Below are 15,823 nucleotides of genomic sequence, written 5' to 3'. Positions count from 1 at the left end.
AAAAAGAGAGCAATTGGTAGATTAGTAAGAAGTCAAAGGTTAGCAACAATAATACTGCAAAAAATATATACTTTTTATTTAGGCACATATTCAAATAAACATGATGTCTTTAAACAGGCAAAATCATGTCAACACTCAAGGAATAAACTAAACATAATTACGATATATAGTTATTTATCAACGTTTGCAAATATTTACTGCAATTATATCGTTTAATCGCTTTAAAGTTTAAACAAAACACAAAAATTCTTTCTACCAAAAAAAAACAAAACAAAACAAAAAAATCTAAGTTGATATAACATCAATTTGCGTCTTTGACTTATGGGATTATCTAGAACCAAAGTCAAACCTACTTTTATGATATATTTTTTTTGTTTGAATAGGAAAGTTTAAATCAAAAGGGTACTTCTCTCGGCTTCTCATTGCTCTTAAATCTTTCTGCGGTGTCTCTATATCTCCATTGTTAATCTTCAAGTACTCTATATGCCTTTTTTCTCCTCTCTCGTAAACCCTAGCTAGCAATTCTACTCCGCCGAATCTTCGACAGTGCATCGCCCCTTTTTCCGGGTCTGGATCACCGGAAATATGGCTTCCCGACGAGTATCCGCCACTGTTATTCTCTTCTGCTACTTACTAATTTCGTCTCAATCTCTCGAATTCAATAAACCCCACAAGATCAGAGGACCAATCAAGACCATAGTCGTTGTAGTCATGGAGAATCGCTCCTTCGATCACATCCTCGGCTGGCTCAAATCGACCCGACCCGATATCGACGGATTAACCGGTCAAGAATCAAACCCACTCAACGTCTCCGATCCAAACTCCGAGAAGATCTTCGTCTCCAACGACGCCGTCTTCGTTGACATGGATCCGGGTCATTCCTTCCAAGCGATCCGAGAACAGATTTTCGGGTCTAACGATACATCGGGCGACCCGACAATGAACGGATTCGCACAGCAATCGGAGAGTATGGAGCCCGGGATGGCTAAAAACGTCATGAGCGGATTCAAACCCGAGGTCTTACCTGTTTACTCCGAGTTGGCTAACGAGTTCGGTGTGTTCGATCGATGGTTCGCTTCTGTACCTACCTCGACACAGCCGAATCGGTTCTACGTTCACTCAGCTACTTCTCATGGCTGCTCAAGCAACGTCAAGAAAGATCTCGTTAAAGGGTTTCCTCAAAAAACCATCTTTGATTCGTTAGACGAGAACGGACTCAGTTTTGGGATCTATTACCAAAACATCCCTGCTACCTTCTTCTTCAAATCCCTTCGTAGGATTAAGCATCTGGTGAAGTTTCATAGCTACGCGCTTAAATTCAAGCTCCATGCCAAGCTAGGGAAGCTTCCTAACTATTCCGTTGTGGAGCAGAGGTACTTCGATGTCGATCTTTTTCCGGCTAACGATGATCACCCGTCGCATGATGTGGCGTTGGGTCAACGGTTTGTTAAGGAAGTCTATGAGACGTTACGGAGCAGTCCACAGTGGGAAGAGATGGCTTTGCTTATTACTTATGACGAGTACGGTGGGTTTTATGACCATGTTCCCACGCCTGTTAAAGGTGTGCCTAACCCTGATGGTATCATTGGACCTGACCCGTTTTACTTCGGGTTTGATCGTTTGGGCGTTCGGGTCCCTACCTTTCTCATTTCTCCCTGGATCGAGAAGGGCACTGGTATGTGATCTGTTAAACTCGTACCATTGTTGATTAAACCATTGCTCTTACAATTTTGAGGTTCTGCTTTGATGATTATATGTTTATATTGAGCTTGAGGGAATGCAAAGCTTTATATACATTTCTTAGCTCCCTGGACTAGTCTTTGTGATTTTGTTAAGACTAGTTTCGGATTCCTTTTCATTGCAGTGATACATGAACCTGATGGTCCAACACCACATTCACAGTATGAGCATTCTTCTATACCCGCAACTGTCAAGAAACTCTTCAACCTAAAGTCGCACTTCCTCACTAAGAGAGATGCATGGGCTGGTACATTTGAGAAGTACTTCCGTATCCGAGATTCTCCTCGCCAAGATTGTCCAGGTCTGTTTCATTCTCTACCTATATTTCTCAGTCCATTATACCTGATCTTAGTTTTTGTTTCTCTGAAGCCTCACATTAAGTAATAACCAAAATAAGGTTGAAAGATACACCTTGTATGTTGATTGAGTATGATACTAGTTGAAAGATACGCCTTGTGTGTTGTTGATACAGGTGAGAACTATGAGTGATGAATTTAGTAGGTATATTAGTGTGTTAGGTCGTGTCAAAGAAATAAGAACTTGCTTCTGAATCCGAAACAAGAATATTGGAAAAATACTTATACATCAGATCGGTTTCATCAATTTTTGACCTTGATGACAATCCAACAGAGAAACTACCGGAAGTGACACAATTGCTGAGGCCACAGGGAGCGAGGGAAGACTCAAAGCTCTCAGAATTCCAGGTGGAGCTGATCCAACTCGCTTCCCAACTAGTTGGAGACCATCTTCTAAACTCATATCCAGACATTGGGAAGAACATGACTGTAAGTGAAGGCAACAAGTACGCAGAGGACGCTGTTGAGAAGTTTCTGGAAGCAGGGATGGCTGCACTGGAAGCAGGAGCAGACGAAAACACTATAGTCACTATGAGGCCGTCTCTAACGACCAGGACCAGTCCCAGTGAACGGACCAACAACTATATTGGAAGCTACTGAAATCTGTAATTAGTGAAATGGATCATATGTAAATGTATGTGGCCTTCTCATGAAATCACTTTACTTAGATGCATATATGGTGTGAAAAAAGTATATACTTAGCATGTAATGGATCAAAGAATATGGCCTCCATCTCCATATGTTTGGAAATTGGAATGAATGGAGGCTTCTTGTGATACTAATATGTATCCTTATGCAAAAATAGATAAAAGAACCATTAGACCTAGGTTTTCGAAACCAAGATATATTACAAATGTAAATGTAATAATTATATTCAGAGACAAAAACTATGCTTCTAAGCTAAGATAAATAGAAATATAAACAAGAAACTTATATAAATATATTAGATATCTGTCTTAATCCCTTAATACTCAAATCTCGTTCATAATCATTGTGTTCCAAACGATGTAATCATCAGTAAACATCAGGTAAAGGCATGCGGATTCCACTACTGCGTCGGTGCATCCGTGGATCTTCTTAACCAACTCCAAGCTAAGAGCTGCCATTTTTTAGTTTAAGCACAATATAAAAACGAAGAAATAAAGAGAAAAAAAAAAAGTACATGAAACGAAGAAGGATGGATCTCTTTTGGCTTGTTATGTTTTGCATCGAACACATGTGTTAACTTTTTATATACAAGGAAGACGTAATGGCCAAATTAAAGACACTTTGATAGTTTGATGGGTAAGAAGACAAGACACCATAAAGTTAACTTCCATCATGTAATTTGTGTTCCAACATTACATGAGACATGTCTTTACAGAGCTAAATCACATACATACCAAACACCAAATATAATCCCATTACATAGCATAGCATCATGTAATTGTGTTTCTTTTACATACCACGAGCTCCCTCTGCTTTCACTTTTTCACCAATTACAAAAGTCTACTCTTTCCTAATCTCGCCAAACTTGATAAATGAGGGACAAGGCCATGTGGGTGAACTTTTAGTTAATAAATATTACCGATAAATAATGAGAGTTAATTTTTAATGGCATTTATAGTTTTTGCCATTTCACCTTAAATTTTTTAGATTTGTCATTTTGAAGATTTTAAAACTCAATTTAATACATTATGTTTGGGTTTTATTGGCTCCATTTTTTTTTAGGATTCAGTATTTGATATGCAATATGTATTTTAACAAAAAAAAAAAATGGCAAATCTATAAAATTTAAGTGAAAATGACACATTCATAAGATTTGAGTGAAGAAATGGCAAAATGCATAAGAATCTCTGAATAATAATAGATTCTTCTGTTAAAATAAATAAAAATAAATAGTAGATCCTTTTCTTCTACTTTTTTTTTTTGTAATTATGTCAAAGATTAAAAAGAAAAACAAAGAAAAATAAATTGGTAAAATTAAAATAGAAACAAACTTGATTGTAATTTGAAAAGAGAAAAGTGAACCTCCGCGTCGAGCGGCGCACTGTATATATTATCCCACTAAATCCGGAGAATATTTATTTTTCTTCGAGAGGCCATTAAAATCACACACAAAAAAAAAACTAAAAAAATGGAAGAAAAGTAGAAGAAAAAAAGTTGTGCAGAAGGAAGAAGAAAACAAAGAAAAAGAAGAGAAGAGAAAAAAAAAAATGGGTCTTCGTCTCCGTCTTCGTCTTCCTCACAAAAGCTCTCATCGTACACCTTCATATCTCCTTCTATGTGTTCTTGCTCTCTCCTTCTTCTCTTTCACCGCTCTTCTTCTCTACAAGGTCTCTTTTTCCATTCAGTAATTTGATATTAAAAACTCTGCAATTTACTTTCCTCATTTACCTATTTTGGATCTGACAGAATCATACATTGATACTGTAAAATTTATGTTAGTAATTGTTTTCTCCGTGATTGATGGATCCAATCATAAATATTACTAGCTTTTATTTATTGCTTCTCTGTGATCGTAAGAACAAACCACACGTGACTGCTTTTTATTTACTTTTAAAGGATTGTTATTTGTCTTCTTCTCACTGGGTAATTTTGTCGAACAGGTTGATGACTTTGTAGCTCAGACGAAAACTCTAGCCGGACATAACTTGGAACCGACACCGTGGCACATTTTTCCACGCAAATCTTTCAACGAAGCTACCAAACATTCACAGGCTTACCGAATCCTCCAATGCTCCTACTTCTCATGTCCGTACAACGCCGTCGTTCAACCAAAGAGTCTCCTGCCGGATTCCGGGTCGGGTCGTCCAGCCCATCAACCGCAATGCCCAGACTTCTTCAGGTTAGAGTCTGAAACTGAACCAATTTCATTGCTAAGCAGAATAAGAATCAAAGCTTTTGGTTGATTATCATTGATTTGGTGAAAAGCCAGGTGGATTCACCGGGACTTAGAGCCATGGGCAAAGACTGGGGTGACTAAAGAGCACGTGAAGAGGGCTAAAGCAAACGCTGCGTTTCGAGTGTTGATACTATCGGGAAAGCTATACGTCGATCTCTACTACGCGTGTGTGCAGAGCAGAATGATGTTCACCATCTGGGGGATTCTTCAACTGCTCAACAAGTATCCTGGGATGGTTCCTGACGTTGACATGATGTTTGATTGCATGGACAAACCCATCATCAACCGGACCGAGCACCAGTCCTTTCCAGTTCCGCTTTTTCGATATTGCACCAATGAAGCTCATTTGGACATTCCTTTTCCGGATTGGTCCTTCTGGGGTTGGTATACATATTATAATCTCTTTTCCATTATTTAGACCCATAAGTTGTTACTCTACTCGGGCTTTTGCCTGATTCCGAGTGTTGTGATGAAGGTCGGAGACAAATCTCAGGCCGTGGGAAGAAGAGTTTGGGGATATAAAGCAAGGGTCTAGAAGACGTAGCTGGGAAAGCAAGCAACCTAGAGCTTACTGGAAAGGCAATCCCGATGTTGTATCGCCTGTAAGATTGGATCTCATGAAATGCAACCATTCAAGGTTATGGGGAGCACAGATTATGCGCCAGGTTCGCTTTTGCTTACAGACCTAATAGAATAGTTTAACCTGGATGGGAGTCATGCTGATTGTGTTTTAAAAATACAGGACTGGGCAGAAGAAGCAAAAGGTGGTTTTGAACAATCTAAGCTCTCCAACCAATGCAATCACCGGTATGTCCTAAGAGCAACCCCCTCAAGTTATGCATTTGTATATGACAAAGATCTAATATGGTTGGAATTCATTGTATCACTATTAGGTACAAAATATATGCAGAGGGTTACGCTTGGTCCGTTTCCCTAAAGTATATCCTATCATGTGGTTCCATGACACTCATAATCTCACCTGAGTATGAAGATTTCTTCAGCAGAGGCCTCCTTCCCAAGGAAAACTACTGGCCTGTCTCTCCCACTGATCTGTGTCGGTCCATCAAATATGCTGTTGATTGGGGCAATGCCAACCCCTCTGATGTAATAATATATTCCACAATTTTCGTCGAAATATCAATATTAGCAGATACGCATTCAAGTTCCTAAGGTGTTTCCTTTTTACAGGCTGAAAAAATAGGAAAAAGAGGACAAGAATATATGGAAAGCATTAGCATGAATCGGATTTACGACTACATGTTTCATCTCATCAGCGAGTACTCAAAACTTCAGAAATTCAAACCAGAGAAGCCGGCTTCCGCTAATGAAGTCTGTGCAGGATCATTGCTTTGCTTTGCAGAACAAAAAGAGAGGGAACTACTCGAAAGATCCAGAGTCGTAGCACCTTCTCTGGATCAACCATGTAAACTTCCAGATGCAGATAGGAATAGGCTTGAGAGGTTGATCCAACAGAAGAAGAAAACAATTGAAAATGTTAGATACATGGAGATGACCAGAACAGAGAGGGGTTCCAGATGAGTTGTCTTTTCTGGAACATAAATTTTTGGGTGTATCCTTTCTTTCTTTTGACATAAGTGTGTGTTTATCAGCTGTAGAACGAGATGATAATTGATTACGACTTGATTTATAGAATAAAGAAACCGCAATCTTACAGTTACACGGTGTGATGCTTGAATTGGACACACGGATAAACAATCAGTCTGACTCAAATCTTCAAAAGTAACAAACTAGAGGCATAAGATACAAATCCTAATCCTTTAGTATGGGGAGGAGAACAATGTGAAAACTGAAGAGTAGCTATTACACTCGCCCTGAAATCAGCATGCAGCCAATCACGTATTCTCAACATGGTAACAACGGATTTATTCCATATATTGACCAAAACCACGGAAATGAAAACTAACCCAAAACACAATCCTTGGGATTCAAGCATTTCCCTCATCAAACTCATCATCATCATCATAAGGCGCTTCATACTCGAAATCTTGGTCTCTGTTCTCCATGGTTTTCCCAAACTGAAATGCCTTGGTACCCATTGTGGTGAAAGGCATCAGCCCAAACGCACGGGCTGTTTTGATCTCTCTAGCAATCTTCCTTTGTGCCTTTGCGCTAATGCCAGTCTGTGAAAGATATCAACATAAAGAGGATTTCATCATGTGAACTAGCAAAACGTCCTTACGTATCGTATAAACCAAGCTAGACTAAATCAAGAAACATCCAATTTGACCTGCTTCCTCTTAATGATGATCCCAGCTTCGGTGATGAAATTTGCCAGAAACTTAACGTTCTGTCCAACAAAACACATTTCATAGGAGTGAGCACACAAAGGAATAACAGAAACTATCTTTCATTTACCCATCCCAGCAAAACCCCTAAAAATCACAAAACACGTGCTGCTACACTACTTGTGAAACAATTACACTCACCCTGAAATCAGCATTCTTCAGAACTTCCGCAGTAGTAACCTCAGACTTGTTATTATTCTGTCTAGGATTTTGCAACTGCTTTTGCATCTGCCATAAAACAAAAGAACATATGCTTAGTGTAAGTCTCAAGATCAACAAGCAAACAAGAAACGATTAAGGAAACATTTAGACTCGTACCACCTCAGTAAACCCACTGTAAAATAGAATAGAACTATCATACTCTTGAGACTCGATTGCCAATTTACAGTACAAATGCAGCACTAGACAACAAAACAAATTTGATACGATTGCTATAAAATTGATTCAGTAACACATTTGAAATCAAGTATCAATTAAGCAAGAGTTGCAAAGAAACCATACCCTAGGGAAGTTATTAGCGCCTCTATAGTTGAAATCGGGCCTAAACGAGTACTCCTTCAAGCCATCGGCTTCGTCCACATTGTATAACAGTGCAGCTTCTTTCAATTTCCCATCAACGCCATCAGATGAAGGATCGAAGTTCTCGTCTCTGTTCATAGAACCACCAGAGGAGTATCTCGAGCCGCCGCCTGATCTATTGTAGCCACTGAAATCGCGCTTATCTCTCTCCGCCTTACCGAGATGCTGGAAGAAACCACTGCTTTTCTCATCGTTGCCAGTGTTATCACCAAACATCGATTCGAAATTGTCCGGCGAGTCAAAAGAAGATCGATTATGTCTTGGATCTGCTCAAGTTCGATTTGATTCGATTCCGTGGTTATTTCTGATTACAATCTGAGAATGTGACGGAAAAAAAAAAAAAAACGTAGAAATGGTGCTTACCTTCGTTAGCGTTGGTCGAGAGGCTTCTAGACACGGTGGGACGAAATGGTCGAAGGAGAGTTACATCGTTAACGGAACGAATAGCGAAACGGGCGAGTCTCATTTTCCCAAACTTAGGGTTTTTCGAATTTTTCCGATCTGAGGTTTTGGCTGAGGACAGAGGAGGAGGAGAGTCACTGACACGAAGATGACGGAAGAGAGAGTACAGTTGCAGTAAAACAAATAATGGGCTGATGTAAGGCCTCTTGGTTTTTTAATTTTATTGTCTAAGGCCCATTGGTTGCTTTTTTGGTTAGGGTGCTTTAAAAAAACAAATAATGGTCTGATGTAAGGCCAAGGCTACCAAAAAAGCACAACAGAGGTCAGTTGCCATTTGTAACTTGCCCATGTTGCTCTCGGCAAAGTCGACAATAATGTACTACACAGTACACAGTATTGGGAAATAATTGCAATAAAGTTTGGTTTGCTTCATCGTTAGGCACATGTCGACCAAATTTTGGATTCGGGGCACCAAACAAACATTAAAAAAAAAAAAATCTTAATTTGATTTCCTTTTTCTTCTTTCAAAGTTATGACCTTTTTAGTTCTGACATACAAATTATACTAAAAAAAAAAAAGGCTACCACGCACACTTGACCAATCAACAAATATACACCATGTTTGTGTAGTTGTCATTAACAAACATGACAAAGATCTTTCTCTATCTACTTAACATTTATAATCATGTTACAAAAGAAATTAAAGTGGATATCGCTATCTCAATTATTTATTTATTTAACGTAAAACATAATGACGGAACCGTGTCTCCACCACATATTTTAGACTCTTAAAACTTGGTAATAAAAATGAATATTCGTAACTAATCATCAATTCATCTTTAATTTGGTTATGTACTAGTATGACAGATTTTTTTACTCACAACAAACAAACAAAGCAAATGTAACAGTAGAATTTGCAAGTGTTAATATTAACGACAACCAAACCAAAAACTTACCATTCCACACAAAAAAAAAGTTAAAACAGTCAAACAAAACTAATGAACCGGATCATACGTTGATATTTGATTTAGGCATATGATTTAAAATTATGTTTTTATAGATATATAAATAAAGTGAATCAGAAGAAGTATAAGAACACAAACAAAAAAAAAACACAATCACTCAAAAAGCTATGATATGACACAAAAGTCACATCAAAGATGCATGTGATTAAGCTAATGACCAACAGGTGCCAGTGAACCACACGAATTAGATAAACAATAAATTACATATATTAGAAAAAGGATTACGTTTAGAAAAAGGTTTTGATTCGACTAATTATTATATGAAAGTAGTTAACGTTTGTGACAATTTTGTTTTTCCATTATAAAACCAAAGAAAAACAAAAGAAAGAAAGGTGGAGAAGTCAATTCAAAGACCTTTTGCTTGATGAGAACTGAGAAAGGGTGAGTCGAGGATTGGTGCCGTGGTGTTTGCGAGAGTTTGATGTCCCGTCTACCTTACTACGCTCTCTCTCCATGGTGCTTCGCAATAATGTTTCTGAACACGTGTCCTAAACCTAATGGATGTTATAAACAACGTCATCCACTTATAAAGTGCCGCACTGTTTAAAAGGGAACCGCGAAGTACCCCAGATCGAATAGCGACCGTTGATTGCCACGCGAGTCACAGATGTCATTAGCTTCACCTTTGGCATTAATAGATTTTACTGTGTACTCGATACAGGGGATCAACTGGAATAATATGGGATTAATTAATTTTATGCGACTACTAATATATGCATTCTATTGTCTCTCTTAACTATAACAACGGTCTTAGGGTTTGATCGATCATTTAAGATGCCGCATCTATGATCGATCTCCTCAACTATTTGAATTGAACTAATGTGTCACCGTCAATCAAGACTTGGGGCAGCAACCATGGAGCCAACTTTAAAGAATTGTTAAATTTTCAAAAGATGCCTCTGCGATCGGGAATAAAAGATGTGTGACATTTGTCAAAGTAATGTGAAATAATAGATAAATAAATAAATCTTTTTATTGGATGATAAATGACAAATGACAATGACGCAAAAAAAAAAAAAAGTAGTAGTATTAAAAGGTGGTGTTTGGGACTCTAATCACTAATGCTTTTCCTTTTTTTTTTTCTTATGACATTCATCTAATCTTTTACTCTTCTCTTTCACAATCTTTGTGAAAGATTAATGTTTAGACATATTTTAAGAAAATAATGATTACTGAGTTTAAATATATTTTTTTCTTTGATTAAAGAGATATTATTTAATTTTAAACCAATAATAATTTAAAAATTTAAATATTTTCAATTATTACTTCTTAAAATTTACAAAACATTAATATTTATGAGACAAAAAAATATCTCAAAACATCAATTTTTATGAAATAGAAGAAATAGTAATTTTAGGTTTCTATCTTATATGGTGTCATGCCAATTAACATGAAAGGAGTCCACATCTCTCTACTTTTTGTTTCCATACGTATCTTCTCTATCTTTTCTTTTTTTTTGGATAAAATATTTTATCTGGTTCATAAAGTGTAAAATAACAATATTTGGTTTTATGATCCAATGAGAAAATTGGGATTAACAAAGAAAAGTCAACTTAAATTATACGATCGATGGAGAAAATAAAAAAAAAGGTATTGCGTGGTTGTAGACAATGACTTCAACTTTATACTCGTTCTGTCTCACAAAAATTGATATTTTGAGATATTTTTTTGTTTCACAAAAATTGATGTTTTGTAAACTTCAAAAAATAATAATTAAAAATATTTAAAATTTTGAATTGTTATTGGTTTAAAATTAAATAATATCTCGTTAGTTAAAGAAAAAATATATTTAAACTCAAAAATCATTATTTTCTTAAAATATGTAAAAGTTTCTAAACATCAATCTTTTAAGAGATATAGGAAATATTATTTTTTAAACAAAATTTGGGAAACAAAGAGATCTAATGTCGAATCTTGTAAGTGGTGAAAAAAGCAGTGAATCAATTTGATTGGAGAGAAACAAAAGAAGAAGGAAACAAATGGCACCACTATTTTCTCATGTCGGTAAAACTTAACATTATTGAAGAAAGGTTTTGTAATCTCGAATTTAATGGTTAAATAAACAACTCTTTCAACATGCTAAACAAAAAATCTATGAAACAAAAAAAATTAAAAGTTTCAGAATAATTGAAGAGAGAATCAGAAATGTAGTGAAGTGGAGGGGAAAAAGGCTGAGAGAGAGAGAGATTCTACGAGCACCACATAATATTCGTTTCACCATCGTATTATTAAGAAAAACGAGTGAAAGAATAAAAAGTTAAAACAATACAAAAAAATTAAAAAAAATCAGACAATAATATATTGGAGGGGGTCCTACGAGCTAAGATACCACCAAAACAACGACTCCTGCATTTAGTCTGTACAATATCCAAGCGTAAAGATTTTTAGATATCATTTGAACCAAACCAAATTAAATATATATAACTTTTTAGCTAAAGAGACTAATGACAAAGTTTTTGATTAAACTTTTCTGATAAAAATCATTTCCAGAATTTTCACGCCTTGTTTTTTTTTCCATTTTTTTTTTTTTCTGAATTTTTCTTGTTTTTTTTTTTTTTTTTTTTTGCTTTTAAGTTTCTGATATTTTTGTTGGTGGGAAGAGTTAAAGTTGAGTTGGGTTGGTTTGATTGGAAGAAAGGGTGAATTTTTTTGATTTTCTACACTTTTGATTTTGACTTTTAATTTCCGGCGATGCCGACGCCGGTTATTACGGCGAGAGAATGCTTGACGGAGGAAGCTGCTCGTGCTTTAGACGATGCCGTTGCCGTGGCTCGTCGTAGAAGCCACGCTCAGACGACGTCGCTTCACGCTGTTTCTGCTCTTTTAGCTATGCCTTCGTCTATTCTCCGGGAAGTCTGCGTCTCACGCGCCGCCAGAAACACTCCTTACTCCTCTAGTCTCCAGTTCCGAGCTCTGGAGCTCTGCGTCGGCGTTTCTCTCGATAGGCTCCCCTCGTCGAAGTCCCCGGCGACGGAAGACGATCCTCCGGTTTCGAATTCGCTCATGGCGGCGATCAAACGCTCTCAGGCGAATCAGAGACGGCATCCGGAGTCTTATCACCTCCAGCAGATCCACGGCAGTAACGGCGGCGGATGTCAGACGACGGTTTTGAAAGTTGAGTTGAAGTATTTCATACTCTCGATCCTCGACGATCCGATTGTGAACCGGGTCTTTGGTGAAGCCGGGTTTCGGAGCTCCGATATCAAGCTTGATGTGCTTCACCCTCCGGTAACGCAGTTCTCTTCTCGCTTCTCACGAGGTCGCTGTCCTCCTCTCTTCCTCTGTAATCTTCCCAACTCCGATCCGAATCGTCAGCTCCCGTTTACTGGGAGCGGTGGTTTCGATGAGAATTCTCGGAGGATCGGAGAAGTATTAGGCCGGAAAGATAAGAAGAACCCTCTCCTTGTTGGTAATTGTGCTAACGAAGCTCTCAAAACGTTCGTCGATTCGATCAATAGTGGGAAGTTAGGGTTTCTTCCAATGGAGATTAGCGGATTAAGCGTGATTAGTGTAGAGAAGGAGATTAGTGAAATATTAGCTGATGGATCAAGAACTGACGAGGAGATTCGTGGGAAAATTGATGATTTAGGAAGAATCGTTGAGCAAAGTAATGGCTCGAAATCGGGGATGGTGCTTAATCTGGGAGAGTTTAAGGTCTTCACTAGTGAAGGTAATGCTCTTGAGAATTTGGTGTTGATGCTCTCGGGTTTGCTGAAAGATCAAAGTGAAAAACTTTGGTTCCTCGGATGTGTGTCGAGCAACGAGACTTACACGAAGCTTATTGATCGGTTTCCTACTATTGAGAAGGATTGGGACCTTCATGTTCTTCCAATCACAGCCTCTAAACCCTCGAGTCAAGGGGTTTATCCCAAATCAAGGTATGCCTTTTGCTATTTCCATTTTACATTATTAGACTGTTGAACTGAATACATTTATACCTCTTAAATTTGGCTTGAAACATCATCACTATACTTGTGGGAATAGTTTATTGTTTGCGTCAACGTCGAAAACATAAACTCAAATATTTTAACATACCACTATCATGATGGCACTTCCTTCTCAGCTTTATGCTTCCCATTTTTCTGAAAGTAGTTATTAATGTTCTGTCTTTGCAACTGATCAAGTTCCTAATTGGATGAATGTGGTGGTTACAGCTTGATGGGATCTTTTGTTCCGTTTGGAGGGTTCTTCTCATCAACATCAGACTTCAGAGTACCGTTGAGTAGCACAGTTAATCAGACGATCTCTAGATGTCACCTCTGCAACGAGAAGTATTTGCAAGAAGTAGCCGCTGTTATCAAGGCTGGTTCAAGTCTCTCTCTGGCTGACCAATGTTCCGAGAAGTTGCCCTCATGGCTACGGGCAGCAGAGACCGAGTTAGAAAAGGGAACAACGGGCAGCACTAAGGTGCGTTTTACTTTTTATCAACTTCTTCCTCATTTGCAGTCACTTCTAATGGTGTTAGATGTAATATCTTGAGAGATTTCGGTTCTGATTCAGTGCAGGCTTTAGATGACGCTAATACATCAGCCTCGCAAACCGCAGCTCTGCAGAAGAAGTGGGACAATATATGCCAAAGTATCCATCAAACTACGGCCTTTCCTAAACTCGGTTTTCAGTCTGTGAGTCCACAGTTCCCAGTTCAGACCGAGAAGAGCGTGCGAAACCCAACGGAGCCAAATGGTCCCATTATGCCCAGCAGAACCCCTTCAAACTTTTTGGAGACGCCTAAACCGCTGAATCCTCCAATCTCAAAGCCAAAACATATGGACGATCCAACGACATTGGTGACTAACCGCACAGTGAGTTCGCCTTTGAGCTGTGTTACTACAGATTTAGGGTTGGGAGTAATCTATGCATCAAAAAGCCAGGAATCAAAAGCAGCAAGGGAGAAACCGCTACTGATGACTCTAAACTCTTCTTTAGAGCATCATACATATCAGAAAGATTTCAAGTCTCTCAGAGAATCACTCTCTCGTAAAGTTGCATGGCAGAACGAAGCTGTGAATGCCATAAGCCAAATCATCTGTGGATGCAAAACCGACTCAACGAGAAGAAACCAAGCAAACGGAATTTGGCTGGCTCTTCTTGGACCTGATAAAGTAGGGAAGAAGAAAGTAGCGATGGCTCTTTCGGAAGTCTTCTTTGGTGGTCAGGTCAATAGCATCTGTGTAGAATTTGGGGCAGAGCATTGTTCTCCTGATGACAAATTCAGAGGCAAAACAGTGGTAGATTACATAACCAGTGAGTTATCAAGGAAACCACACTCTGTTATTTTACTAGAAAACGTGGAAAAAGCTGAGTTCCCGGATCAGATGAGGTTGTCTGAAGCTGTAAGTACTGGGAAACTCCGTGATTCGCATGGAAGAGTGATCAGTATGAAAAGTGTGATTGTTGTTGTGACGTCTGGGATTGCCAACGATAATGATACTGATCATGTTATTAAACCTGTGAAAATTTCTGAGGAACAAGTTCTCAGCGCAAGAAGCTGGAAACTGCAGATTAAGCTAGCAGAAGCTACTAAAATTGGGGTAAATAAGAGAAAACATGAGCTAGAAACAGAGCAACGTGCAGCGAAAGTGCAACGTTCATATCTGGATCTGAATCTTCCAGTGGATGAGACAGAAGTTGGCCTCGATCATGAGACAGAGGACAGGAACGCTTGGCTCGATAGCTTCATTGAACAAGTGGACGGAAAAGTGACGTTCAAACCGGTTGACTTTGATGGGTTAGCCAAGAACATTCAAGAGAAGATCAGTTCTCATTTTGAGCGGTGGTTTGGATCCGAAACACATTTAGAGCTAGATAAAGAAGTGATCATTCAGATTCTGGCGGCTTCTTGGTCATCAGTATCATCGGGTGAAGAAGAGAACACAGTTGATCAGTGGATGGAAACCGTTCTTGCTCCGAGCTTTGCTGAAGCAAGACAGAAGTACGGTTCGAATCCTATGTTGGCCGTGAAGCTGATTGCTTCTTCTTCTAGCGGTTTAGATTCCGGAGTAGAGTTGCCGGCCAAGGTGGATGTGATGTGATTACACACATATTTATAAATGAGGTAATATATAGTTATAATCCCCAAGATTGTTTTTGTCATGGAAATTTTTTCTTTTTGGCTTGTGTAAATTACAAAGTATTATGGTTAAGAGCTATCACGTACATAGGTTTGTGTAGGAGTACCAATTTGCCACAGCTCTTTTTGGCATTTTGAGTTTAGGATATATTATTTCTCCCAAATTTTTTTGTCCTATTTCCCAACTTCCAAATTTAGATGTATTAAACCATCTTCTCCTATAACCGATGTTGTATGTTATGCTTATCGAGATATAGGAATTGGGATGTAACATGTAACTTTATGCGTTTTTAACTTTTTTATGTGAAAGTTCCGGCTACAAATAAACTCTGTTTTATTTTCTTGTTTTCTCTAGATAGAAATACAGAATGAAAAAAAAAAAAAAAAAAAAAACCTCTAGAGTTTGATGAATCTGTGATACATTAACAAAACACAGAAATATATTTGACTACTTTCGACAAA

General features: G+C 38.1%; 4 protein-coding genes across 5 annotated transcripts; 3 read left to right on the top strand and 1 right to left on the bottom strand.

Annotated features, from left to right (window-relative positions):
- The first annotated feature begins 302 nt into the window (after nt 1-302).
- Nucleotides 303-2,922, top strand: LOC104765258 (non-specific phospholipase C1). The gene is made up of 3 exons (XM_010488947.2): nt 303-1,675; nt 1,865-2,041; nt 2,371-2,922. Exons 1-3 carry the CDS (start codon nt 586-588, stop codon nt 2,694-2,696), a joined length of 1,593 nt encoding a protein of 530 aa, XP_010487249.2. The 5' UTR covers nt 303-585; the 3' UTR covers nt 2,697-2,922.
- A 1,193-nt stretch (nt 2,923-4,115) lies between these two features.
- On the top strand, nt 4,116-6,658 carry LOC104765250 (uncharacterized). Of its 2 annotated transcripts, none has more exons than XM_010488937.2 (7): nt 4,116-4,411; nt 4,685-4,923; nt 5,014-5,364; nt 5,456-5,645; nt 5,723-5,787; nt 5,874-6,084; nt 6,169-6,658. In XM_010488937.2, the coding sequence occupies exons 1-7, from the start codon at nt 4,292-4,294 to the stop codon at nt 6,517-6,519; spliced, it is 1,527 nt and encodes a 508-aa protein (XP_010487239.1). In that variant the 5' UTR covers nt 4,116-4,291; the 3' UTR covers nt 6,520-6,658. The 2 variants fall into 2 exon arrangements, with proteins under 2 accessions (XP_010487239.1, XP_087364196.1); XM_087508070.1 differs by having other exon boundaries at nt 4,189-4,411; nt 5,010-5,364.
- Nucleotides 6,604-8,801, bottom strand: LOC104765241 (uncharacterized). The gene is made up of 6 exons (XM_087508071.1): nt 8,229-8,801; nt 7,788-8,131; nt 7,428-7,514; nt 7,229-7,288; nt 6,906-7,121; nt 6,604-6,812 (listed from the first exon to the last, which is right to left on the bottom strand). Exons 1-5 carry the CDS (start codon nt 8,329-8,331, stop codon nt 6,927-6,929), a joined length of 789 nt encoding a protein of 262 aa, XP_087364197.1. The 5' UTR covers nt 8,332-8,801; the 3' UTR covers nt 6,604-6,812; nt 6,906-6,926.
- Nucleotides 8,802-11,530: 2,729 nt separating this feature from the next.
- Nucleotides 11,531-15,688, top strand: LOC104765230 (protein SMAX1-LIKE 6). Its single transcript, XM_010488917.3, has 3 exons — nt 11,531-13,169; nt 13,446-13,698; nt 13,797-15,688. Exons 1-3 carry the CDS (start codon nt 11,983-11,985, stop codon nt 15,321-15,323), a joined length of 2,967 nt encoding a protein of 988 aa, XP_010487219.2. The 5' UTR covers nt 11,531-11,982; the 3' UTR covers nt 15,324-15,688.
- Nucleotides 15,689-15,823: the final 135 nt, after the last annotated feature.

Source organism: Camelina sativa, chromosome 3 (assembly GCF_030686135.1).
Source record: "Camelina sativa cultivar CO46 ecotype springtype chromosome 3, ASM3068613v1".
In the NCBI taxonomy this organism is placed as follows: domain Eukaryota; kingdom Viridiplantae; phylum Streptophyta; class Magnoliopsida; order Brassicales; family Brassicaceae; genus Camelina; species Camelina sativa.
Note: the sequence above shows the minus strand (reverse complement) of the source record. Positions and strands in the feature narration are given on the sequence as shown.